Source organism: Pelecanus crispus, chromosome 6 (assembly GCF_030463565.1).
Source record: "Pelecanus crispus isolate bPelCri1 chromosome 6, bPelCri1.pri, whole genome shotgun sequence".
Classification (NCBI taxonomy): Eukaryota; Metazoa; Chordata; class Aves; order Pelecaniformes; family Pelecanidae; genus Pelecanus; species Pelecanus crispus.
Genome location: NC_134648.1, coordinates 28394018 through 28421645, shown reverse-complemented (window position 1 = coordinate 28421645; position 27628 = coordinate 28394018). Strand labels below are relative to the sequence as shown.

Here is a 27628-nt window from a genome sequence, read left to right as displayed (position 1 = left end):
ATTAGCCCGTATTCCTCCTATTATCATCTCCCCATACCCCCCTAAAAAGACTGAAAAAGGATTTTACGTTCTATCCACTGGTCTGCTAATATCCAGGAAGCCAAATTTTCAAGTTATTAAAAAAGAATAAACACTTCTCCAGAACAATCTTTTCTATGCAGAATGGCTGTTTCATATTTACATCGTTTTGAGAACCCATTTGAAGGAAAACGATTATTATTATTACCATTGTTCATTTCACTGGAATTGCCTTTTGAGTAGTGGGCCACAGTTTAGTCAAGATACTGTATAATTACAGTACCTTGACTAAACAGCAAATGTAATATATGATAAATATAATGGAACTAGGTCAGTAACTTTAAAATGTATGATTTTCTGCATGCTTGCTTTAGGAGTTTATAAATAAATATGAAGTTTACCCTCATATAATAATTCCCAGCTGTAATTCATGGATTGCTTATGCATTAGAGAACTTGCTGGTCACATAGTACTAGTTGTCAGTGTTTCCAGATGCTAAGCATGCAGGCAGAGCTTCCTTACTATATGAGAATTCAGGAACAGTAGTCACTCAAAAATTGTGACTAATATATAATCTGCAATACATTATGCCAAATGAAATGGTTCTGTCAAAGCTGAAATGAATTAAGAATAAGAGGATTAAAATGCTTGGTATTTCTTTAAGTATAAACAAAGAAAACATGATAATTAAAATAAATAAATAAATAAATATGAAGAAAAAAGTATTCCTTTTGATACTGGTGTTACCATTTTCCTGAAAGAGATATAAAACAGGCAAATTCAGGCAACACCTATTTTGCCCATTAATGCCAAATAAAAATGTTTTATTTTCATTTCCATTGTCAGGTCTCTCACTCTTATGTCCATCACTTCATTTAAAAGGACAGGTACTCATTAAAGATATAGAGTGATATTATTGTGTAATGAATTTCTGAATGTGCTTTAAGCTGTGACTATTTTCCTAGATTCTCCTGGTAGAGGTTGATGCCAATTGCTTTGAAGATAGAATGAGATACAGAATAGCTGTTACAAATGATTGTATGTGCTAGAATTGGAGGTGGAAGGGGAAGGTTGTGCTTGGTTGCACATTTTTTTTTTCTTTTGAGCATTCAAAGTAGTGGAAAAGGCAGACTAAAAGTTACCACCTTTCTATAAAGAAAAAAAAAGTTAACCTTCATACAAAATAATTATGTGAAAGGTATTTGAAAAGAAATTTTCCTTCTCAACATAGGAAGCCTATGAATCAATAGAAGAACCTTCCCTCAATGACCAAGCTAAAATTCTTTCAGATGTATCACCAGACATGCATCAGTATGTACCAACAAGAAAAATTCAAGGGGAAGATTACAAAGAAAGTGGAGTATAACCTCAAATGAAAATATAATCTATATATGTAAAACTGATTTTAATTTTTGCTATGAAATCCAGTTGCTCCAGTTCTCTTTTTATTTAGTGCTCCATATCAGAGCTGTTTACAGAATTTTTTTATCCCTTGGGCAGTTAGATAGATCTAGAATAGTGTTTGTTCTTTTTGAGTTCAGTTAGGTTTAAAAGGTTTATTGAAAGGTTAGCATTTCATCTACGATACAGAACTATTTTTTTTTTTAATAGACATAGTCTGCATATTGATGCAAAGGTATAGAGCACTGCACTACATTTCTGCAAAGCAGTATTTCAGTCTCCCCCTTCAAGCACAGTGTCTTAACTCAAGATCATCTTGGCCAGCCGCACCTGTGTCTGTGTGCTCCCTTGGGGCATTAGCTCCACTACCTGAATTTGTATAGGTGTCTGTGCTTCCTGTGTGTAGCACACAGGAGCCAGAACCTCTCTGCATGCATTTCCCCCCTCTATGGAGACCCCATGGTGCGCTTGGTGGGAGGGGGCATGGGGGCTGAACAAGGACGGGCAGTGGGGTGGTCAAAGAGCTCCAGGAGAGAAAGAAGTAGAGGGTGTAGGTAAGGGAACCCACACTGGGTTGTCACTGCCAGCGTGGCAGTGTGGCAGGATGGTGCACAGTCCAAGCAGTCTGCATGTGCTTCAGGACTCTGAACATAAAGACCCCAATGCAGCGCCTGAAGTTCAAGGTGACAGTATAATTGTACCATGTCTGGATAGTGCCTAGCGAAGAAGAGTTCAGACCATGAGGGGGAATCACCGCTGAAATACGCGTGGGAATTACAGCCTTGTGCCTCCCCATAGAAGAGGCTCTCGTATTCAAACAACCTGTTTGTCACTGCTGGAAGGATATGCCTGTTTTCCTGCTAGGGTAACAGGAAAAAGGAACGGCACATTTAGTAGCTGCAAACTTGCTGGCATGTGAGTGCAGGATCTCCCATTGACAAGTCGCCTGTGCTGTTGCCTGAATGGAGTATAGACCCTGTGGTCATGCCATAAACAGTGCATTCCTCCATGATCCTCCTGGGTGCACTGTCATGGGAGCAGTGTCGTGGGAATGATGTCCCTTGTTATCAATACAGGCTGTTCTTGTAACCCTTGTTCGGCTGCTTCTTCCAGTGCTCTGTCACACGTGCACATTTCCATCCCTACAGCATTCCTGCCAATCTTTGTATTTCTGTTAAGAATCTCTCCACAAGGAATGGCTTGGCTTGATTGCTATGGATGTAGTCTGGGGGAAGAGCTGGTGTCCTAAAAGAGATGTTCTGCCACATCCCTGGGAGGCTTTGTATCTCTGAAGGTTTCCATATGCCCAAAGTGGATTTGACCCATCAGAAGCATCAGAAACAGAAGTCCCAGCTTCACCCCTCTGGGGCAGCACCCCAGAAATAGAAACCTGCAGGGGAGACTCACAATATGCCTGGTGCTCTGTCCTGCTGAAATAGCTTCAGGACTAGGACTGTTTGGGGAAGATGCCCACTACTGTCCCAGAGGAGACAGTGCACACACCTAGATATGGGTCTGGGACAATCCCAGCTGTGATTTATGATGCTGCTCTCCCTGCTGAAGTACTCCCTTGCCCAGCAGGCATTTTGTCCAGCAAGATGGTTTCTCTGAAGATGATGTTGCTGCATTATCTGATGTTTCTTCTGGAATTAATCAAAGATGAGGAAGAGGATGCAGACATGGCCGTGTGTGTGTGTGCCTGACAATGAGTGCTTGGAACCACAACTGGACCCACTCAGTAGTAGCCTCATGAAGCCATTCCTAGGCTGAGACATTCACCAGTAGACCTGCTGCCCTGTCTGTAGCCTAGTGCATGTCCCTAGAGCTGGAGAGAAACTCCCACCCACATGAGAGCAAAGTTACAGTTGTGCTGTAGGGCAGTAGGTGGAGATATGATCCCTCTGAATAGGGTGGCTTCTACGCTCAGGTTGAAATTGGCGTGGGGAATATTTATGGTCACAGCAAGGGGATGTGAAACTCCTTAGGCTAGAAAGTGTTTCCAGACAAAGACAGACAGGCTGCCTAGTACTGCTGTCCCTGTTCACTCCAGTTGATGGCCAGGAACCCAGGCTAGGTGGAATCAATGGGCTGCTCACAACATCTGGAGTTGCTGGTATCTGTGGAGTCGCTGTGGGGCAAGTGAGTAGTTACATGCTCAGGTTGAACCTTGGCTCAGTCTTTGTAACCCGCTTTACCCCTGCCCTGGGCAACAGGGATCAGACCAGCCGCACGAGGGCCTGGACTCTGCTGGCTGCCTCTTGTCAGGGAAGTGGCTCCTCTTGGAATTAGAAGGGGAAAGCGCAGGTTCTTAACATCCACTAGGTTTGTTTTTTCTCAACACAGTTTACTTTAATTTCCCTTAAAAAGAAAACCTCTTAATTATTTTAGCAATACACAGATGATCACAGCTTTATTACATTCTCAGTCATTGCCAACAGTATTTCAGAGCTTTTTTCCACAAAGCTCATCTACTGAAATCATTATCCCTCCTTCAAGTGTAAGAACCTAAATCACCTGAAACTGCCTTTTCATGACCCTGAGGAATACCTTAATCCCACCCGAAATTCCTCTCCAGAAAAAAGGGCTAGGATGTTCATCCTCACCGATCCATCAGTAGATTCTGGCTTTGCGGTATTATTTCCTCCATTTTGTTTTGTAGGGGCTCAGGAATCACAACTGTCAAATATTTTTTCTCTAGAACTGCATTTTTAACAATATTTCAAAAGGACTACCCCTTTTATGATGTGTTGATAGCAACACTTGACTGCTGAGAGTAACTAGAACAACATATCAGAAGCTGAACCAGTCTTGCAGTGTCTGAAGAACTGAAGGACTGTCTCTTCTAAAGCAGATTCAAAATTGCTGTGTTCAGAGGCATTTGCACAGCCACTGTGGATAAAGAAGCAATTTTCAATGGAATTAAAGTTTCTCTACCATCAGGGAGCAACTGATTCTTCATCAAATAGTATAAATACAGACAGGGCTTTGAGCAAATTCTTGCAAATTAAGTCTTTTTGGTGCCTCCTTTAACAAAAGAAAATAAATTAATAATTTGTTATTTGATGTATAAATTCTACTCTGAGATTCAAATTAATTTTCCACTGTTCTTTTCTAGTAATGTACTTCTATGAGAAAAATTCCAAGGTTCCTAGTGTTACAGAGTAAGAACAGAAGTACTTGCTTTTTTTGGACCTAAACATACAAGTACTGAATATCCAGGTTAGTCATATGTTTACCTATCTGCCTATGCTGCAAGAGTAAAATAGCAGCCTATTTTGTTCTCAGATCTGTTACAGGCTTGTCCTGGTCAAGAGGATGTCATTCTAAAAGTGCAATTGCAGGCAAAGGCTGTGAAATGACCTCTCCAGGAGCTCCACCACTCTTACAGCTCTCTGTTCTCCTTATAAGATCAGGCAAGGAGAATTTAGCTTCTTGCCTGATGAGAAATTTCTTCCCTGAAGAACTGAAGATGTGCATGAACTCTGGCAGCATAATCTAGTCCACCTCTTATCCTGTGATAGGCTTAACCATATCTGTGGACTAAAAATGGCTTGTGGATAAACAAGCACACCCTTAGCAGTCCCCAGCCTACCAGAACTGTACAAGCAAAATTACAATAGGAAGTACCAGTCCGTTACTGGCAACAGTTTTGTCTTTTCCGTCTTTCTTGCAATTTAAGGATATAACAGGATTGTTAAGGGAGGTGTCATTTTTGGAAGCTTGAATGTTAGGCTGGGAAAAGAGTCTGTATCTAAGACTTTTTCATGCACAAGACTGAAGAGCATAAAATGAATTTGTAAAGTTTGGAGCTGGTCTCTTCAGCCAACTAACTAAACCTATGATGATGTCAGTGGTATACTTAAGAGCTATCCCTGTGGCTGAGTAAAGGGGGCTAAGAAGTAAGACCACACTGATAGTGTGTATGGCTGGAAGGGAGTACTGGAAAATAGAAATGGAAGCTTTTTTTTATGAAGCTTTTTATTCAATTTTTAAATAGAAAGAGGCAATAACTTAACTGTGCAGACAAAAGGAGGAGCACATCGGATGTATAGAATTCATACATTTATATGGCTTGGGGAATAAACTTTCTGAGGAAGATGAAAACTTCGATTCTTAATAGAATTAAATTTCATACTGATCCAAGCCAGGATAGGAGCAAAGTAGGAAACACATAATTTCAATATTCACAGAATAGGTTCTTCTTTATTAAGTCAGTTGTGGATGCCAGGTTTTCTTTGGATCCTTACTGTAGGTGAAATGAGAGAGTAATTAGCTTTTAGAGCTCTCTGAACAAACTGTAGTATCTCTAAAATATGTAAATGTAAAATCACATTTTTTCTGACAACTAGGATTGTTTTATAGTTGTTGACACATCAAAGTGGCATGGGGAGTTTTCTTATTCTTCTTTCCTTCCATAGCTACAATGGACAGAAATAGATACTACATAGAGACAATGCAAAATTGCTCTTTTGGTTTGGGTATGCAGTTAAGTTACTGCATTTCAGTGGATTTATGCAAACTCTGTGTGCTTGTTCTTATCCTATGGCAAATACAAGGTCATATGACATAGCTGAGCTTTCTTTCATACTAACGAAGGCAAGCTACATTACTGTACAGTTGCTACAGGCTACAGACATATACGCAGGCATTTCTTTATTCCAGCTGATACATGATAACTTGGAAGCCTGTGGTAACTTAATTGTATAGTTGTGGCCTTTGTTCTTAAATGGGACTGAAGAAAATGTGTTTTAGGTACATACATTCCAGGGATCCTGACCATGGAAATACTGCATCTCTTCTTGCCATGGGCCTGCGTGACCTGGTTCACCATAGATCTGTCTCACCCTCTGAACTGTATGATTAAAAACTGCATCTTTTTCAGAGGAGCAATATATTTAAATACTGCGTTATGATTTATTCTCTTTCTACTGTGCTAGTAACGCTAGCTAACATTAAATTGATATTACCCTTAATGGCACATGCTTTGGAATGGCATATGTCTGAAATGCAAGGCAAACAGTGAATCACCTGGCTAACACCACCTGTCCTGAGCATGGCCCCATCTGCCTGAATGAATAAAAGGGATCAGTGTACGACTAATCCATTATATCAAAAGCAAGGTAGGAAGTGATGGCTCTTGTAGAGAGCAGTTCCTCAAACTATGTTTCTCCTTTGTGAAGAGGATGGTTGATTTGACACAGATCGTTTTTCTTTGCCATTCTCCTTGTTCTCAGACCTACCAGAAGTAAAGGTGGCTTGGAAACCAGAAGCTGTGTTAGCACCATCTGTGATGAACTCTATGAGCATAAGATTACTAGAAGCAACCACGTCATTGGGTATCTTTGATCCACAGGTCTTGTCCATTAGAACTGCAGAAGACTTGCTGGATCCATCATAAACTTTAACATAATCACCCTGACAGCCTCTGGTTGTCTGCAGCTCAAAGGCTTGAAAATGCAGGGAAATCTGGAAGGGAAGAGAAAACCAGCCGTTACTATACATGTATGTGACTTCTTTCATGGAGTGTCCTTGAAAACAGACAGAATCTAAGCTGTAGCCAAGCCCAAACTGGAACTGCTTACCCAGCCTTGCCTCTCATCCCCTGAAGTTGCAGGGTTCAGATCTAATAGGCCTAAATGCTCCCATGCTCAAAATGCTTTGTCTTGATTTTGCAAACCTGAAGCCCAATGTACGGAGGTTTTTCAAAATCACAACTCTGCAGTTGTCTTTGCCTAGACCTGGCTTAAGGACATGAAGAAGAAGTAGTCGCTAGTCTGAAATCTCTCTTATAGAAAAGATTTTATCTGGCAACTGGTATGCAGACAAAACGCAAAATGCTTAACATAAAAAGAAGTCAGTTCAGCCATATTCCAAGACCACTATTAACCTGTGATTACCTTTCTGGATCGGGTTCGGATGAGCCAGACACAATTGGTGTTATCTGAGTAATTTCTTGGGTGGTTGGCAGATCTCAGTGACCCAGATGCTGCATCCAGAATAGTGCTACAGCGACCTGAGAAAGAAACAATGTTTGCTTCAGCACCAAGCTTGCAGAAGCTTCCACTCATTTACGATTACAATCTCTTCAGAATGGACTGGTCTTGATTTTCTGATCTGCCAGCATTACCTCAGAATATTAGTATGTCTTGATTAAAATGAAGAATCACGTTGTCCTAATTTTCACATAATGCATAAGTATCTGCATCAAAATGGAAAGTAAAGTAGTGCTTGGAAAAAGCATTAGCTTTTATTGATTAGCTCTGTAGTTTAACAAGGGATCTCTTTCTCACCAATTCTTTCTCACCTCTATAAAGAGTGTGAGACGTTTCAATTGATGACATTGTTTTCCACTGTGATGGGGAAGTCAAGTGATGTTGGAATAGTCAAGTGCAGATATGATATGTCTGCAATGCTTAAATTCTAAGCTTAGGAGGATGACTTGGGCTTTCCTCTGTGCAAGGGGTAATACTTCATTCATCACGTTTTTTCCCTTTGACTGGACAAATTTCTCTGATTGTATGAGAAAATTTCTTCTAGCAGAGGTTAAAATTAAAGAGTTAAAAACACATACAAATTTAGAATGCCAGCTTAAACATATGAAAACTGCACAAGGCATCATGAAACTGTTCCAGTTCAGAGGACCCTACAACTGTTTTGGTGTGGCTCAGGTCTTAAATACAAACTGGAATGAGGAACAGAGATGTCTGGCTCTTCGTGGGTTTTACAGTTGTCTCCTGAGGTGTAAGAAACCAAACTACTCCAGTGAAGCATACAAGGTGGTATGCAGTTAGGCCAGTTACAGAGCAGCCACTTATGCCAATAGCGAATGTGTTTGATTTAATTTGGAAACAGAAAGCATTTTCTCACTAGTCACAATGTGACTCCAGCGTCACCTTTGCATTCTCTTCCAGAGTAACCCTAATGGGTACCATGAATTTAAGAGAATAGTCTCACAGTCTTTGACGAGAAACTGCTGTCTCTGCAGTGTGCCCAAACATCTCTGTGAAGGATCTGAGTAGAAGATGAAAGGATGGATGGCTTTGAGATACTTACTGCAATTGTAAAGTTTGTTGATTTTGGCCACATCCAAGTTGCTCAGTCCCTGCCTCTGTCCAATATGTACTGATCCATCAGGAATTGGTACAATAGTTGCTTTCCCAGTGGTATTAGTGAATGTGTATCTGCAAAAAAACCATGAAAAATTATGTTCTTTAAGTACAATTACTTCTTTTAGGATTTAATGGCATGCTTTGGAGGGAGAACAAGAATTGTACACAAGTTGTTTTTGTGACTAACAGTGCTGGTCAAATAGGTTTGATTAAGATGTCCATCAGTAAGCAAAGTCAATCTCAAGGTGCCCTCCTTTGCTCCCAAGCTCAGCTGTGAATGGCTCCTTAATGGAAAGCTAAAGGATAATGAACTAATATTAGGGAGTGGCTTGTCTGAACTGACTCACTGTTTTTCTCAGAATGGGAAATGGGGAAACTGGTAGTTAGGAGAGAGTTATTATAGAAACTAATTCTAATGTAAGATTTGAGTTCCAACAAAAGCAATGTCATGCTGCTACTTACGGGCCATAGTGCATTACTGAGGAATAATCATATGGAAGACCCAGGTTATTGGAGTTTTCAAATTTCTTGAAGTCTGGTCTGTCAGCTGTAATATACAATATTGTACTTAGAGTATGCTTCTTAGCTACTCCCTTCAGGGAAGAAGGAAGAACTGGGAACAGTGAGATGTATCTACACCACTTTCTACATTGAGGAGTTCAAAGGTACTTACACGGACTGATGTACTCCCACATGATCTTTACATGCTTATCCCTGTCACTTCGAGAATGTTCATGCAAAAAGCCCAGAGCATGGTCCAGTTCATGTTGGATTATTCCTTTCCACATGCAGCCTGCTTTCATCACAGAGACAGTCTGTCCACCTCCTACTTTCCCATAGTTGGACCAGCAGCTGAGAGAGGCATTGAACACCAACAGAAGGCTTATGGGATTTTTATTGTCAGGCAGGCAAAGGGACAGTACAGAGAACATTGCTTCACATATGTCTTGTGGGAGTGGAAGGATTCCTTCCTGTCCACTGTGATAGTCAGAGTCTACAGAAGGGCAAAACTGATCATGGCGTAGAAAACAGCAAACAGTATAATCATTGCTAAAGCTTCCTGGAAGACCTTCATTAGCAAGGAGGCTCCTGCATTCTGACTTTCTGTACACAGTGACTTTAACTCCCTAGAAATAACATTTTTTTTTTTTTTTCCAAAATACTGAACACTGTATCAGAGCTGGAGCTAAGACAAATAGCACTTTCAAGCTAATGGGTGTTGAACAATTCTCTCATAGGCTCTACTTCTGACCTTGACAGCCAACTGCGTGATTCAGAGAACTGTTTATTTCGTAAGTTGAAATTGGCTTTGCCTGTGCAAATAAGACCTACAGTAAACTGTTATACATTGTGCTCAAGTATGCATTATATCACACAGAAAACTTGAGCTTAGATATTCTTTCCACCTTAATGGTGCTTTCCCATGATCTGCATTACTTCAGTGTCACTGGTGAGTCCCTGATGTAACTGCTGAGTCCTCGCACTAGCAAGGTATCCAAAGAGGATACCTTGGCACTGTGATAAAACATAAAGTTTCTTCCCTAAATACATTCCTCTCTCCTCTCTAAGGTCACACAGAGTAAGTGTAGTGAAGAATTGAAAAACAATGTAGAAATAGCTTGTTCATTTATCATTCAACTTACCCATCGGCAGATCTAATGCTGAGATAGTCACGTTCTGTCTTGCGCTTCACAAAATTAATACAAGTCAGTGTTTCAAATTCTGCCATGGCATCATGAATCCCCTTTATGTGGCTCTCCTCTGGAGAAGAAAGGATTACTTTTGGGGGTCACACAAGGACAAAGGCAGGTGCCATTAAAATCTCACATGTGCTCAAAAACAGGGTAAATGAGGGACAGAAACATTAGCCTAGGATCCTTCTTGCTTTTTGCTCAGTAATTAATTTCATTTACAATATTAATAGCTTGTAATAGCTTGGCACAAGATCCTCTTTATCCAGATATTTGTCCAAATGTATTCAGGTGGGAGCCTTTTTTTCTCAACTATTTGTTTTAAATTATAGTGGTGATTGTTGATGTATCTTCTGATTGGACACTTGGAGACAGCTATGAGGAGCTATTTTGCTAATGAAAAGTAGGCCATTGAAACCACACTGCAATAGGCATGAACCTTATAAAGGCAGGTATTCTGGCAGGTACCGTTAAAGGGGATGATCATTCTTGCCTCCAAGAGACCAGACTCTAAACGTTATGGATGCAAACTTCTCAAGGAAATTTGATCTCTTTTCTTTTTCCTGTTCAGGTCTTTGTAATTTACAGTTCATCTGTGCTTGCACAGCACAAGTAAATCCTTAGAATCAATTTAATCAACTGTTTGTGTAGCCACTAGAAGTAGTTTTCTACCTGAAGCTTATTGGATAAAATCAATTTAAAAAAAAAAAAAAAATTGAAATTTACACCCACCATAAGTAGGATCCAAGACATAGGGAACACGAACAATCCCGTCTCTGGACTGGGGCCAATTGCAATTGCGACAATTGATGGCACTGCGACTCCTTCGTGGAACTATGTCACCTTCTTGCAAGTACTGAGAGCTGTCTGTGGTAAGAGAGAAAGTGTGGAAGTATCTGAGCCATAGATTGCTGGACGCTTGCTAAGCACACTTGGAAAAGTGTCACTCTCTACTCATCCTCCTTTTCTATTTTTCTAAGCTTCTGCTCCTGGCTAGCATGAGAAATGGAATATTGGGCTAGATGGACATTATCTGCTTCCCTACCTTTGCTGCTGTGTCCTTAGCTAAGAGAAGAAGTTGGAAGCTCCAACTCTGTTGGATGGAGTTGACGCAAGACAGAGAATGACTGAAAGCAGTTGCAATAGTGAGAGGGATGCTGTACTTTGGTACTGTTTTGTCATCCATCATGCGACATTGAATGAATGGCGTCAAATATCTGCCCAGGAAGGGTGCTGGACAAAGGCAGGAGGTGCCAATAAGGAAACCCAAGAGGGCAAGCAAACCAAAAAGAGAAGTGATTGTTGTCTAGAGAAAATTGTAGGAATGTTTGGTGTCCATTTCTACAGACAGTAGTAAAGCTTCTTGAATGAGAGCTGAAGGGGAAAATGTGAGAAAGACAAACTGGTAGAACAGAGAATGTTTGGAAGACTCAAGGAACAGGAAGTCTGGAGCAGGGAGTATGGAACTGACCATAGCTTCTCTAGGAGTCTGTACTACAAAGCCATATGATGACTGAATGCAAGCAATGCTTGCATTCAAGAAAAATACCGTTAAATAATAAAGCAACCAAATAGCCAAGTTCTCTTTTTATGTCCAAAGAATGAGGAAGATGTTGAGAGCTAAAGCTGAAGAAGCTGCCTGGATAGTTCAGTTGCCTCTACACCTGGTGTCATCTTCAGTATTGACACTACAGGTTTGAGATGCCATGGGGCTTCAGCAGACCACAAAGTAGTCCCAGTGGCCTGTCTCTGGGCATCTCTTACATGATGGTGCATAAGATGGGAAAAATATTTGCACAGATTGCGATAAGATATTGTACCTCCCACGTCACCCCCAAAAAGCAACAAAGAGAGACCCATTATAATTTGGCTTTGGTGGCATTACCTTTGTTAACTTTCAGAATTCTGTTAAAAATAACTTCATCCTCAGAGTCAGTCTCTTCAGGCAATGGAGATTCTGCACAGAAACACAAAAGTGTCACTTTCACATTTCCAGGGAAAATATGAATCCTGATTTTTAACCTGATGAGTTTCTAGGAGCTCACTTAGATCAGGTCCTGATTACAGTGATGCATGTAAAACTTACAGAGCCTATTTAGGGACTGGCATGGTGTTCAGTCATGTAGATATTTGCTCAGTGACACAATCCTGTGAACCTCCCAGCTGTGGTTATTTTGGCATTAATCCAGTCCCAAAAGCCATTCTCTTTCAATCTTTCCCTCTCTCTCTTTCCGCCCACCCCAGCCATCACATTTTAAGGCCTGGACCTCTGGCTCTTGTAAGTCTGTATCATCCTGCTTAAGTGGCCAGCTGGCTGTATGGCTCCCTCTGTGCACTCAGACAGCACGTTTTTCTCCTCCTACATGCACAGTTCACACTCAGACCCCCAACATAAGACACCAGGAGCAAAAAAGGATGGAGAGCAGTCCTGCTGCTTGCTGCTGGACATTCTAACCTCTTGAAAAACCCTTGAAACCAATGAAATTGGAACTGCATTCCTATTCTATGGGTCGGACTGATGTCCCCAGCTAAGCCCAGCATCAGGGACTCCTAAGCCTTACAAGCAGAATCAGCCAACCCTAAGCATTATGCAATAAGTCTTGACACCAATAAAAAGCACAAGCACATGGCCTCTGCACTTCCTGTAACCTTTGCAAGTGACTTAAGTTGGACATTATATAAGCAGAGCTATTTTTAGCAAAAGTAACAGCTGAGGTTTTTAGCAAGGCCAAGAAATGGGCCAAAACCAAGAGACTCTGCTTTGCATGAAATATTATGTTGAGTGCATTAATTTAAAATTTCTTATTAAGATTAATTTGTGTTAAGCATGTGTTATTTTCTGGAGTAATTGGGTAGCTAACAATCAGTATATCCTACCAAATAGTTACATTTACATGGAATAATACATACCGTATGTATCCTCTTGTGTCGTAACCTGCAAGAATGATGCATTAGTATTACCTCACGTTTTGTATTATAACATAAATATTAAATACTATAACATGCAAAGGATCAAAAGTGTCCAGGCTACCAGTGAAAGTATCTTTCATCAGTGCAGACTTGAGCTTTTATATACTTTGCCATGTGCAAAGAAGCACCATGGTCTGGTAGATATTTTTCTTTGATATCTTGGCAAATATGGATATCATAAAGGGAATCAGCACAGGACACTCTGCAAACCCAATCTGAAGTGTGCAGTAAATTTCAGATCTTCCATTTATGTTCCTGCTAGTAGCAGTGCAAGGTTGAGGAAATTGCCTATGAAATCCTCCCAGTATCACAGCAGTGAAAGGCTGTGGTACATACTGCTTCTAGGGAACTGTGGGGATGGTACCCATCTGTGGGGTTCATGTCTGTAGCAAAACAGATTGCTATAATTCCCTTGTCTTGCATAAATAAAAAGCGAGTTTGAGTTTTCTCTCTGACCTCAGAGAAAACGAAAGTTTCCTGCGATGTGGGCTATATCTGGGCGTTGTGGAGCAGTAAATGGAATAGGGATGGAAACTGCTCACTCTGTTACACTGTTGATCTGAGAAGACTTTCCTGCACAGAGGGACATACAGTTGGAGTACTTGCGTCTTGACCTTACTTTCCACAATGCTGAACCCCAAAGTGATCAAAAGAGCTGATTTAGCTGTCCTTACCTCAGTAGGTTCTGTTGCTGCAAAAAGCAAGGAAGAAAAAGACAAGAAAAAGGCACAAATTAGATTCTGAATGCAACTTCACAGTGTTCAATAGCAAGGGCCTCCTCAGCCATGGGAATGCCTTTGGCAGGTCCCTTTGCTTGGAGGGGAGTGGGGTGCACCAACTGATGCATAGGTACAGAAATTAAACAGATGTTTAGACAAACAGCTATGAAAATTCCTAGCACGTCATGAGGAGGGACAGAATCCTGGTCATTTGCCATCTAAGAATCAGCAAAGCATTTTATCAGCTTCAGTGTGGAAAATGACGAAGGAAACTAGGGAGAAAAATATGCTTTGTCCCTAGATTTCACTGCAACAGGTGCAGGCTAACCAGCTCAACAATCCTCTCTGGTTTCACAGTGTCAAAGAGTAAAGTTATAAAATGGGATGAAGGCTGTAATTTAGCATGGGGCAAATAAACTCGGCTTCAGCATGTACCTGACAGCAGCCTGGGACCATTCTGAGTCCTGAGGTGCCTTTCTAGTGTGATGTCTTTTGATTTCTACCAAATGTCAGTTTCTAGATACAAACACGGAAGTGAAAATCTGATCTGATATATAAATTTCTGAGCAGAAACTTTATTGTTATAATACCATAAAAGTTTAGAAATTGCAAGGACCTCCAGAGGTCATCCAGTTTGTCTGCTTTCCCTAGGGCAGAAACAGCCTATGTTATTCCAGACCACAGTTTGTTTGACCTGTTCTTAAGTATGATGGATATGCCGCAAGCCTTTCTGTCAATCTCCTCCAGTTTGCCAATAATTACATTCTTCCTTGTCAAAACATAAAGCCATTATTTTTTTTTCTATCCAACACTGACACAGAGAACACTTACATAAATGGTTCTTATTTCTAAGCCTATCCATGTTGCTTATCTTTTTGACCATGTTTTTCAACAGATGTGCCAAGCTCTGTCACACCTTGCAGCACCTTTCCCCTTTCACAGTGGTTATTGCCCAAATGTACTGAGGGGACTTACTCCTATTCAGAATCTAGAACCTGCAACAGTATTGCTTTTATTGAGCTGAAAAGGCTTCAGTCTGTCTTTCCAGACTGTTACTTGGGTTGCATGGCAATGGAAGTCCACTGTAATGGTGGTGGTTTATTATAGAAAAGTTCAGCCAGTTCCTACCAGCTACATCAGAGAGATTCATGGCATCTAAAAAATTCTGCAGGGAAGCACTTTTCTGAGATAGGTTGACTGGATTCAGAATTCATACACCCAAGAGACACTAGAGTAATTGACTAGTCAAAGTCAGTGGAAATTAGGCTCCAGATTCTTACACACATAAAGTCTGCAACCCCTTTTTAAAACGCAAATGAGACATCATGGAAGGCATCTGCCATGTCCTTCATCAAATTAACACCTGGTGTGATACAGCATTCAAAATGATACAGTTCACATTTCCCCTGCACTGGAAATACTGAAAGGTGTCTCAGAAGGCACAAAAAGCAGTAACAATGGTAAATTAAAACTCATTGTATCCATTTGTCCCAGTAACCCTGCAGCTTTGAGTCCCAGTAACTGATTACTTTGAACTCCAGCAAGCATGTCCCTTGGCTGGCTCCAAATATATGAGCAGTAATTTTACAACGTCGCTTTGCTTCCATGCCACAAATGACAGCTCAAAAGAAGAACTGGTCAGTTTTCATCAGCCACTTACTTGCTCTGACTATGTCAAGCCAATTTTTCCAAGGCCTCTTCCTCTCACAACACATGACTCCTGACCTGGCAGTTTCTTGCCATAGTTAAAGTCTACCTAAAGATTTATTTCCATTGACCTTCTCTGGAGATCTGCAATGACCTCCTTCTATTTTGTGAATTGACATAAACTGTTCTGATAAGCCTGTAGTATTTGTTTTCTATCCCAGCACAAAGCAAAATTTTTTCTGATGCCTGACATCTCTTACTGCTGCACCAAGGTAGGCAAGGAGGCAAATGAGTAGCAATTTTTGTAACACTCAACGTAATGAACAGGGATCAAAAGGTCTTATTAAAATTTTATTTTCCAGCATGTGAAAGCACATCTAAATTAACCTGAGAAACCATATCCCAAAAGCATGTGTAAAGCACATCTGTCTGAAAGCACATCTGTGTGAAAACACATCTGCGCTCAGCCCAGTAACAAATTAGGAAACATGGCCTTATTCAAAGGCCTAAGAGTCAGTGCTTTCACATGCTCTAAAAGCCAAGTCGCTCACACACCAACAAAGTGTGTGACGCACAGTCAAGAATTATCAGTTGTCTTTAAAATACAGTATAAATCCTACTTACTTGTTGTGCTGTTTCCATAGCTCTCCTGCAAAACCAACAGGTAAAAGGTATTATTCTTCCATAGCTCATAAATGCAGCAAAAATAGCATCAAAATCAGGCCAAAGGGAGGAACTAAATTATTGGATTGGCTTTATATATTATTATATTACTAATATTTTTCTTGCAGGAAATTTATCAAAATGGGTCTCCACAGCTTCACTCCAGGAAGAACAGGTCAATTAGAAGACAGTGCACGGTTGCATGGAACTGCTCTCACCTGAATAGGGAAGCCCAGGGTAGCATGAAGCAGAAATGCGGTGAAGACTAGGAACATCTTCAGATTCATTCTCCAGTCCTGACAGACCACCAGCGCGTGTCCTTATCTCTGCTGGTTCAGGAGCGCTGCCGCTAGATATACCAGCAGAGCCTGCTCTGCGAGGGCTGAAAAAAACTGCAGCAGCCAATGGGGATCCTAGCAGGAAGCAAACTTCTTTTGCAGCCTCAACAGCCAGTTTAGCCTCTGGGCATCTCCCGGTGCTGTGCTATTGCTGTCACTGTGATCTATAGCATCCCTTGTCTTCACACTGTCATTCATGTCGCCCTCTGGAGCTGGATCAGCCCCATGCTTGTGTTGCCCTGTGCTTCCTCTGTTTCTTGGAGGATCTTTCCATAAGTGTTCAGTTTGACTGATACCACCTAAGAAGCCCTTGTTCCTGGATAACTTTACAGAGTACTGTATTATTGGGATGGTAGGTATAATTTTTCTTTATGTTACAGAAAGCACAGGTGGCCATGACAGTATTTTGTTACTTTGGAACATATAACACATCTCTACTCAGTGATGTCATGTCTGTGTCTTCCCTGAGAAGATATCCTTCATCTTCTCAGCTTATGGATCTGTAAGTAGAATGCTTGTTTCCTCCTCTGTGTTTCCTGATGTTTCATAACATCAGGAACATTTACTGTGTTCCATAATTTCTGGCAATCTGACAGTTGTAAGTGCCCTCGCAAGCTTTGTGACCAGCAGTCAGAGAGGGGAAAAAAGACAGCAGCAGCATAAGCAGCACTTACTCATTTTGAGACCGAATAAGATGTTCTAGAAATTATCCATGTTGGTGAATGAATCAAGAAGCAGCAGAGGCCTTTCCACCTATTTGTCTCCAAATCATACCCAGTCAAGGCTAAGGGTTACATGGAAATGTAATCTGAATAGAATTGGTGGGGATTACTCTTCATTTTAGTGGAGGAAAGTTCACAGTCACACATTGCTGACTATTTTAGGAAAGTCTGGACTGACAAAGCCCAGGGATAAACTTCCATTACCCCCACAGGGAGGCAGCATAGGGGAATACTACTTTTCCCTTTCTGTCCCTGCACTCTGGTTGGAGTAAGGTATGCCCTAGGCACCAGATAGTAAAAAGCAGGGTAGCACATGGTCCTTGTGACCATGAAAGAACAAAGATCAAGCATGCTAATCCTGCTGATGCAGGCAGTTTGTGTGTCCTCTGTGCACATAAATATTTGCACTAAGCGATGCTAAGTGCCTTTCTTCATATTTGTGTTTCATAGGGATAAAAATCTTCCTTGTGCTGAAGCAAAGTTGTGCAGCTCTGGTCTGCAGTCCTAGAATGGTTCTCCGGGTGTCTCACTGAATACAAGGGCAAAACAAATGTCCATGATGCCAGATGCCTTGGTATGCCAAAACCATACCAAAAAGACAGTGCAGAATGGGGCTTGCATATAATCTGCTTCCATTAGGGTTTAGGGGAAAAAAGGAAAGGTCAGACCACTCTCAAGGAAAACCGGTCCAGGAACAAAAGGAGGGATCAGAGATAGTGAGGGAGTAAAATAAAGTTAAAAAGCAATTTAGGAAGGTTGGTAACCTTAGCATCTTTGTAGTATGTTATTGGGAAAATACTACAGCCTCCCCAGTGACTGATTAAATAAATGCTTCTGTTCACGAAAGAGTGAAGGAACTGGGCTGGCAAAAAGGATGCTGCACATTTTATGCTGGACATGCTAATATGCTGACATATTAAGCAGTTCATCAGACAGATTGCTGCATGCCACCTTTTCCATATGCTAACACTAGTGATGACGGAGGAGATTGCTGTTATGATCAAGAATGTGGCTGTAAATGCTACAGCTGGCAAAGTATGCACAACAGAGCGAGGGGGACTGCTGACACTCTTGCCTGCTGCCTGTCCAGAAGATCCTATCACCTTTGATTTGTGCCTGATATTTAGATTCAATATTTGGTCATTTTCCTAAGTGTGGTATTCATGGGGGAGGAATTGTCAGCAGTTCTGTTTTCACTAAGCAAAAAATTACTTATTTTTTTGAGATATTGCAAAAATAGGACATGGTTTTACCAGATGCAGTAAAGCTGGTACCTCCAGCAGAAAAAGTGCCACAGAAATTGTCTTGAACCTTTAGGAACCAAACTAGGGCTTAGCAAAGAGAAGCTGTCTTTTCATATATAGAAGAAAAGCATGTGGGAAATTTTGTCAGACTCTAGTTCTCCTATCTGTGTATCCCAGTTTCTGGTGGACAGGGATTTTGCAGATGTGAACAATGACTGGCAGGTGTCCAAAACCAACAACAAAATGTCAAGAATTACTGTCTGCAAGAAGTCTATCAGTAAAAAGAGCACTGCTCCTGAAAGACCAATACACAACTTGGAGTTAAGCCTGAAGATATATGCTGATTTGCAGACACCTGTATGCATAACCAAGAAAACAGACAATGAAAAAACGTATTTTCTCTTCCGTTGCATATGTATGCAATGCTGTAAAGTATACACAGCCAAAATCAAAACAGCAGATGTATAGAAGTTACAACATTTCCATAGACATCTTTCAGATTTTGCTCAGTCGTGTGTCATTTAGTCATATGTGTTATACAATTATTGTTCTCTTTGGAGTGTTTCATTGTAAGCAGCTCCCAAAATATAATGCAAACCATCAAGACCTAGTTACAAAAAAAGAAATAAAGTGTCTATTATGGCTAACTACTAACTCCTATAACTACTAGCTACTAATTGCTGTGTAGTAAAAAGCAGGAAAAATAACTCCAGGAAATAAGAAAATAGACACATTTACTTTGAACAGCTTATGGAATTTATGTGGTAGCTACCATACCGATTCACGCTAAGATATTAACAAATCTTAAAGGTTTGAAATCATCTGGCTTCACCAAAACCAACCATTGAAGCCATGGTATAGTCCACAATGCATAACTGAAATTGCTGTGGATTGGCATCACAGAAATAAACACCACACAATTACATTTACAGTCTGGGGTTAATGACAAGTCTGAACCAGGAATATATTATTTTAGACAGAACTGCTCAATATTATTTCTCAAGAATGTCTGCTTTGTGGGGTATTTTGGTATTTTGGCTCACTTTTATTTGGAAGATGAATTCTGGTTTCAGCTCAGCTCTGGGCTCATTCATTCTGAACCCCAGTCCTCTGGCTGCTCCCGTGCACTGCTTCCAGCTCAGTGCTTTTTAGTCTCCCTCTCACTGATTCCAGGTGTTGTAACACTCTATCACACAGAGTTTGTTTCCTTTTCTGGGTTGTCTTTATTTTCAGATACAAATCAGTCCTCACACAAGCCTTTTCTATGCTGGCTTAAAGGACTTTCAGCCCTTTAGTCTTTCTTATAATTCAACTCTTCTTTGTTCTACGGTCACATTTTAATTCCTTCCCAATTGTTCATACCTTTTTGGTAATGCAGTGATTAGGAGTGGATAATTTCAGTTGAATTCATGTCAGCCAGTACTGCACTTTGCTGGTTGAGACTACTATTGAAGAGCTGGCAGCTTCTGAGGGTTTCATAGGTAACCAGCACAGACTTCAAGTCCCTGTACAGAAGACTGACATGTGTCATAAAAGACAACTCCAGATAAGGCAAAGGGCAGTTAGAAGCTGTTTTCCCACACCTGAGAGTGTACTTGTTGAATCAATAGATTTACTTATCCCTCATGTTCCTCTCCACACTTCTTTGGATCCTACCTCCCAGAGAAGACCTGGAGTTACTCAACATGATTCCTATTCCACTTTCTGTTGTGCTTCCCATTTCTGAGGGCCTCCTGAGGGATTCCCATGTCTTTGCTAACACCATCTGTAGCAATGAATCTGCCTGGTCAGCAGATTCCTTAGCAGAGCTCTTACATATCCTCCATGATATTAATGACTAGCTCCAGCCATAGTCCTAGCCCTGGCAGTGTTTCTGTGGGAGAATTCAAACCTAAATGATGAACATCGGCTTGTTATTTGTTAGTCACTTTTCTATTCAAAGAGCCAAACCTAGAAACCTAGATCTTCAGTCTGTCATCAGAGTAAGAAGGACAATGAAGAAAAAGATTTTTTTTGTGATGGATTGTTATTTACAAAAGAAAAATATGCAGCTAGCCAAAAAAAAAAAAAAAAACAACCAAACCTAAAAAACCCCCACGAAATCCCAAACACCTAGTAAAGAAACAAATTGGAAGTGTCAAAACATTGTAACTTCTAAAATAAATGTGGAACCAAAAGTGATTTTCATTTCAAAATCAGATTTCAATACCAAATTTAGAAAAACATAATTTAGCGATTAAACTAGTGTTTGTAATGACGTATGATTCAACGATTATTTGGGCTGAGGGAGGGGAATGGAGGTGATGAAACTGGAACTTTAATTTGGACAACTCTAGTAATGAACTTCTGATTGTCTTGAAAAAAACAACAAATTCCTTTCTTTTATCAGGAGAAGCCATCTGATTTGTCTGCTGCCCTTAGGTGAAGAATGGATGGATCAAAGGTTTTACACGATCTTTCCAGGCTGCAGAACAATGTTATGCTGATTGCAAAGGAATCCATGTGATGGGGTAAGGTGCGAGCTGTTGGAGTGGTGCCTGGGGTTATCTTTGGTCTTTCTGCCCTCTGAAGGGAAACATGCCATCACACGGTGCTGCCCCAGCTGCACACGTATAGCACCGGGGAGGTCTCCTGTCTGTGTCTCCTTGTGACAGGTTGTGCAACGCCAGCCAGCTCCTCTGCTTGGTTTCATCTTCTCTGAGAAAGGGTCTCCTCTTACCAATGGGTAGCTTTTGGTCATATTAACTGTGCCATGAAAGTTACCTTTGTGAACACCTGTTTGGCGATTTAACTAATTAATTTCATCGGGAGTCTTGAGAAGACGTTTTCTGTCTTACTGTGTTTTTCAGAATGCCAATTCCCTGAGCATGAGCCTCACCATGAATTACACCCATTTACCAGGTTAGTGTATGGCTTTTCTTCCTCTTCTGAGAGGATAATTTGTAGCTCCTCTCATGCCTCCTGGGCAGGTGAGCGTGGACACCTTCCCCTGCTACTTCTGACCTTATCTGGATCCACAGAAAAGTACTTTAGGAAAAGTTAAAGCATAGCACTTGCAGCCCCTGTCTTGTTTTAAGAGAGCTGCTATCTGGGCAGACAGTAGTGACTAAATATTGACAATGGAAAGATTGACTGATAATAAACTTTAAACTTAAATAACCAAGAATCTGCTTGTTGCTCCCAGAGTCTTTTGCCTCCAAAGAAGAAACCATTCATCTTTGACAGCTTTGACCACCATAACCAATGCAGTGTGGGTTCCTGGACACGGCAGGACAGCCAGCAAGTTTGTTTTGCTCATTGTCTGTTGTGAGCACATTAGGAAAACCCAGTGGGTCTCAGAGAGCCAGGCTGGGGGGAACGCTCTGGCCCAGGGGCCTGGGGTCCAGGCTGGACCAGCAGGGACTGCCACCCTGTTGGGTCTGACAGGGGTGCTACGGCAGCGCGGGGGACGAGAGGGCGAGTGACTGGACTAGCAGGTTTGCTTCAAGGGAGGCTGGAGGAGTGCTGCCAGAGCTGCAGTGGGTAGGGAAAGAAGGGTGGGAGGCCGAAGGCTTCCCTGCCCCATGCTGGCAGAGAGTCCCTGGGGTGGTTTGCACAGTGCAGCCTCAGCCTGCAGTAACCACCCCTGTCACCTCTCATTGCTGCGGTTTAGCTCTTACAAGAAAATCATTCACATTTTAAAACCTACCACTACAACTCAAGATTTAACTGTGTCACCTGCCACAGGAAACCCCCCTTTCATTCTCTTTCAGTTTCTGAGGGCTGCCTGTTCCTCAAGGAGCAGAAGATTGCATCTCTCTTTGTGCTGTGCTAGGGCTCCTGCTATCAGCACGTACAAACGCACAATAAATCATTATGGATTTACCCTCCCAGCATTCCCATCTGGAAAGGAAATAAGATTTTTTTACCCATTTCACAGCAGGAGGAGCTGAATGTGTACACATGTGCATGCACCCCTCTCCCCCTCCCACTACTGATTTGCTCCAGGTCACCCATGAATTGCAGGATTTTCCATCATGGGGCCTAGAAGGATCCTGGAGGAGGTGGATGCCAGTCCAGTGCCTTCACCATTCCCTTGGGGAAGAGGAGACCTAACAGGGAACAGAGGATCTTTGCTACCTAAACCATGACTGATCTATCTGTGATGCTTCCCAGCAGAGCAGTGGCTATATTAACCTTGGCTTAACAGCGGTGATTTCATTCAAGAAAAAGCTTCCAAGGGGTCCTCTCTTTTCCATTCATCTGCAGTGACTCTGCCATTAGTTACTGAACACATTAAAGGGACACTGCCACATTACCTACGATTACCATTTCTCAAGCACTTACCAGTGTTCTTTGCTCGATGAACACATCCCTCTCCTTAGACAACTTGCAGTTGAAATAAATTAGAGCAGCTACCTTGAGATCTGCTGCTGGAGAGAAAAGCCTAGCTATGTATTCATATTTCATTTATTTTAGATTTATGTAATTAGCTGATAGAAGTATGCATGGTCAAACTTTAATCTGAGGGGTTTCAAGTCTAGCCTTTTGGCTTCAGATTTGTCTTTGCTGTAGTTTCAATTCTCCCCAGTGGACTCAGCTTTGGCTCTCAGTTCACAGGTTTGTATGCAGGAAAACCATTTATTTGTACTGGAAGATTTGAACTGCAGCTCTGGTTTCTTACAGGGTTGGTTCTGTTGTGGATCTGCAAATGATACAGTGTGAGTTCAGCAAAAAATCAAGGTCAAGGCACTCTGAGAAAGCTTCTACTTAGAGGTCTGCTCCCATCCTTTACATATGTATCTGCCTTCTATCTCTGATAAGGAATGTCATAAACAGGATCTGTGAGGATATTTGTATTCTTCCTTTAAATAAGTAAATTCTTTTTGTAGGAAATTGAAGAAGTGGGTGATGTGGAATATTCAAAGTAGTTGGTTTCTGCAAAGGAAAGGAGGGTGGAGTATTTATCACTTTCTTTATTCTGATAATCTTTTCTGATCTAGAAGAGAGAGGCCCATGTGTTACGCATTTTGGACCATCATAAAAAGGAGAAGAGAATGCAGAGTTCGTCTCTCCAAGAATTTATGAGGGCCATAGAGGCAGGCTCTGTGGCCCACCATGAGATGAATTATGGCTCTATCCTTGGACCATTGCAATTCTGGTATCTTGAGCTCTGACAAAGAAGCAAGCACTAAGGTGCTGGCTTATGTGATGACACAACCAAAAAAAAAAAAGAAGTTAAATGCAAATAGAAAAAATAATTACATGTGTCAAGTGATCAAGTCAACATTTTTACCCAATTAACCAGGAAAACTCTGACATTTTTTGCCTAATCATGCAACTAACTGGGCAGCAGTCTTGATGACCTACCAGTCCTCACAGGAGCAGGACCACATACATCTCAGCTGATGGGTGTACTTGATTAAAGCACTCACAGACTGAAACTAATGGGGATGCTCTTTGCTGTCAGTGAAGGCAGTTGGTCCAAATTATGAGACAATGATATCTTTTCCACACTCCAGTGTGTGGTTACTGTACCAGATGGTTTGACTGCTATCCTAGGGTTGATTTAGAGTAGCCTTTCATTAAACAGTATTTTCAGTTAAATTCCTCACACTCTGCTGCTTACACATACATCTTTGCTATCAGCTGCTTGCTAGGGGTAACAAACCAAGCCTAGGAAAAGGGAAGCAGTGGTGTTTCTCCAGAGTGATAGACAGGCACTGTCACACTTTGAGTGCATTTCCCCTCAGATCACACCAGAATGGGTCATTCCCCCCAGGCAACTCTCCTGTCCCAGCCCAGGTTCCTGCTGGTGGTCAAGGGGCTCCCTCACCTCTCTCCAGGGCTTCTTCTGCCCTATGCCATAGAAGCTGCCAAGGATTTGCAGTTCTTCTTCCTGGTGGCAGGAGCTGCAGCTGGGAATGAAGGTCTGAGTACATTTGGAGCACATATGTTGGTTGTGTGTCCCTCTGTTAAGTAAAACTGCGGAGGCAGGGGGAACACCAGGCTGATCCTTATACTGAATAACTGTCTGGGTTTGCAGCCCTCCACTTGTGACTAAATGTGCTCACCTGGCCAGGTCTGGAGGGGAGAGACAGAAAAGCTGGAGAGAAAATGGGGCACTGCCATCTCTTTACCTTCTGCTTGCGAGTAGCTTCTTCTCATCTGCCTTCCTTGCCCCTCACCTTCCCTTAAGTTGCAGGGCATGAAGAAGGAGGTCTCCTCCTAACTGAGGTCTGGGCTCTGCACCCTGTCCTACCCATCAACAGTGCCACTGGGCAGAGGCAGTGGTGACAGGCTGTCATGTGCTGGTAATGCAGCGTGAGAAAGGGCTGGCAATATTTGCTGCTTGGTAGCTGTAGCCTCATTTAGCCTCATGATCACTCTAGTAGCTGAATTTCTGATTCTACCAGAGACAAAGATCATTGCCATGTTTGGAAGTGATCCTGTTCTGTGGCAACAGAGGCAAAAGGGTTTTCTCCTTTCTCATGACATACCAGAAATCTGGTTTGGAAGATCAAGCTACAAATTTTGCAGCTTTGGGTGAAGAGAGTCCATCTGAGCTCCTTCTCACCTAGCAGACTACTGGGGCATTGCTGCTGAGTATAGCATTTTAAGGGGGGTGTGTGTGTAGCACCATACTTTGCAGAGACTGGTGTCTTTTTGCCTTGTCTTTTCTCTGCCTGTGACATGAGAGGAAGGAGGCTTAGGAGCTTCCTCCCAGGGTCCATTACTATGGCCCAGAAGGCACTGTGTGTTCTGCTGTGGCTGGAACAACCCTACCAAGATTTTCAGGATGTTTAGACTATCTACATTGTTGTTTTAAATAAAGAAGTAGCCTCTGAATCTAATCAAAGTGTGGTTTCTGTGCCCCATCGTTTCCGTGTCCTGATCTGTGCAGAGCTAGCCAAACTGGGAAAAGAAGTTGTAGGCAGCCGCCTCTCCTATACACCTTGCCATGCAACTGTTGAAGATTACACAACTGTTCCTGTTCTAGAGACAGGAGCCGACCTTTCTCTCCTGCTGTCTGGTACCAAGTGTGTCTCAACTTTGAACAGGAATTTTGACACAAGATTCATGTATTTTGCCACAATTTAGGTGAAATGCAAAATTTAAACTTCGTTGGAACAAAAAGTCTTTCTCTCCTAAATCATAGCCTTGGTGTGATTTAATCTTAATCGCATATTTTTGTCTGATAATACCACGAAACATCTTCAGTGGAATTGATACTTCAAAGGAGTTAGGCTGTACAGACAGCAAGAAGAACCTGGCACTTACCAAGAAGATGCAAACTGCTGCTGATATGATATGTATATGTCATGCTGGGGACATCCAAGATGTACAGGCTTGAGTGATAAGGGCTTTTGATATGTAACTAGTGGTGTGACAGAAGATGTTGGATGGTGAAGGCAACTTGGATGGGAAAATCATAAGTTTTAATATGACTGTGTTAGACTTAAGCTCATATGAAGTCTCCTGGGAGAAGACATCAGTGTCAACCTGAGATTTCACATTGTAAGGAGGCAGATCAGTCAGATGTTGGTATGGGCTCTGTAAACACTTTATGAAATATGACAGTGGGTATGTGTCAGGAAAAGATCAGGTGGAGATAAGGTATAGAGGTAGAAGAATTATCTATTCTCTCAATAAATAATGCATTCTCATATGGTGAGGGCAAGAGAAGATGACCTACAAAATGAACAGATAGAAGTAAGAGGAGAAAGAGGAGGGAAAAGTTTATGAAAGCAGAGGGAGGATATAACTGAGTTTCAAAAGTCTCGAATGTGTCCAGGAAAAAAGGACAGAGTGAGCTGGCCAGTGTAAGCACAGCAGTAGAGCAGAGACTGTGGAAACCGGAGTGGAAACAACTGAGTCAAGTAAGGGAATTTGCAATAAGGGTTTTACTCTTCACCACAACTGTGTCAGATTTCCTCCTACTTTACCCAGGGAGGAGCCTCTGACCCACTTTGCAGTTTTGCAGCTGAAAGACAATTTACTCAGGAGTTTTGAGAGGGGCTAGGGAACAGCTGAGGACACAGGGCTTCAAGTGAGGGAGCCCACTGGAGACAGGATAGTCCTCTCTGAAGTATTATTTGGGCAATTGTGAAAATGAAGGAAACAATTCCCTACAGCTACTGAAGGGAACATACATGGGAGGCCTCCTTTCAAATTTGGGTGTAACATTTTCAGTCTCATGTTAGAGGAAGGTTCTGCCATCACTACTTTGGAGACTGAAAGTTGTGTACAAAGCAAGTACAGCCCTCTGGGGTAATCATAGGCAATGCCGCTGTGCTTTCCACCACAGAAGTGCCTAAACCCTGAAAGTGGTGGCTATCTCAAGATCATTTAGATTAGGCTTGACTGCAAAGCTGTCAACAATGATGTTGGCTGATGTGTGAAGTGTGAAAGACCTATTGCTCTATTTCACACTGGACAGCATTGATTCTGAGTAGCAATTACCTGTCAGACTTGACCAGGACAAGGTCAGATCTCACTATGATCTTAATCTGAAAAGCTAAAATTCGCGTATATTTCTGCAGACAGCAAAACTAATTCCCAGTCTCAAGCATTTCAAAGGAAGGCATGGAAGTCAGGTGGGTCACAGCAGTGGAGCAGTAAGGATAGCATAAGCATGGACCCATGCCGCTCTTTGCACTTAACTCATTGTCAATAAATTTGATGTAAGGCACCTATCCTGGTAGCTGAAGGCTGTTTTCTGAAAAGCCTGTTTTTGTAGAGGGTGTTTGTAAGGTCTCTGTCTCTTGACTGGAATGTCTGTGTGCATGATCATATGCACCAACTCTTTTCATCGGCATGCTGGCTGAAATTTGTATAATACCAGTGTTATAGAAAATGTTCCAAAACGAAAGACAAAATCTTGTCGGTCACAAGCAGTCACTAGAGGTGAATGAGAAAAGAAACATAATTTCTCAACTCCCAAACTAGAGGCTGTGAGTCTTTCTTATCTGTAATTATTTCCTCTGCTCTCTTCTCTGTCTCTATGTCAAGGAACAGGATCAAGCAATGTTGTCTTAGGTAAAACTGTTCCTGTGGTGTTCTTGATATTAATTACAGTACAAAAATCACTGCAAAAAGCAATTCACCATTTGGCACTAAGAATTAC

The 27628-nt window shown here is 41.7% G+C and overlaps 1 protein-coding gene across 1 annotated transcript; it reads right to left on the bottom strand.

Annotated features, from left to right (window-relative positions):
- Positions 1–1996: 1996 nt before the first annotated feature.
- On the bottom strand, positions 1997–16505 carry LOC104029671 (astacin-like metalloendopeptidase). The gene is made up of 13 exons (XM_075712452.1): positions 16437–16505; positions 16180–16204; positions 13864–13880; positions 13130–13154; positions 12105–12176; positions 10952–11086; positions 10172–10289; positions 9202–9380; positions 8991–9075; positions 8473–8600; positions 7317–7432; positions 6660–6885; positions 1997–2136 (listed from the first exon to the last, which is right to left on the bottom strand). The coding sequence occupies exons 1-13, from the start codon at positions 16503–16505 to the stop codon at positions 1997–1999; spliced, it is 1335 nt and encodes a 444-aa protein (XP_075568567.1).
- Between the last annotated feature and the right edge of the window lie 11123 nt (positions 16506–27628).

What these genes read in the sequence shown, in the direction of transcription:
- LOC104029671 (XM_075712452.1), bottom strand. Translation starts at nt 16,505, where the DNA reads ATGAATCTGAAGATGTTCCTAGTCTTCACCGCATTTCTGCTTCATGCT. An exon ending in CCCTGGGCTTCCCTATTCAG is followed by an intron (nt 16,205 to 16,436) that starts GTGAGAGCAGTT and finishes TTGGTTTTGCAG; the next exon opens with GAGAGCTATGGAAACAGCAC. An exon ending in GTGGGAGTACATCAGTCCGT is followed by an intron (nt 9,076 to 9,201) that starts GTAAGTACCTTT and finishes TGTATATTACAG; the next exon opens with CTGACAGACCAGACTTCAAG.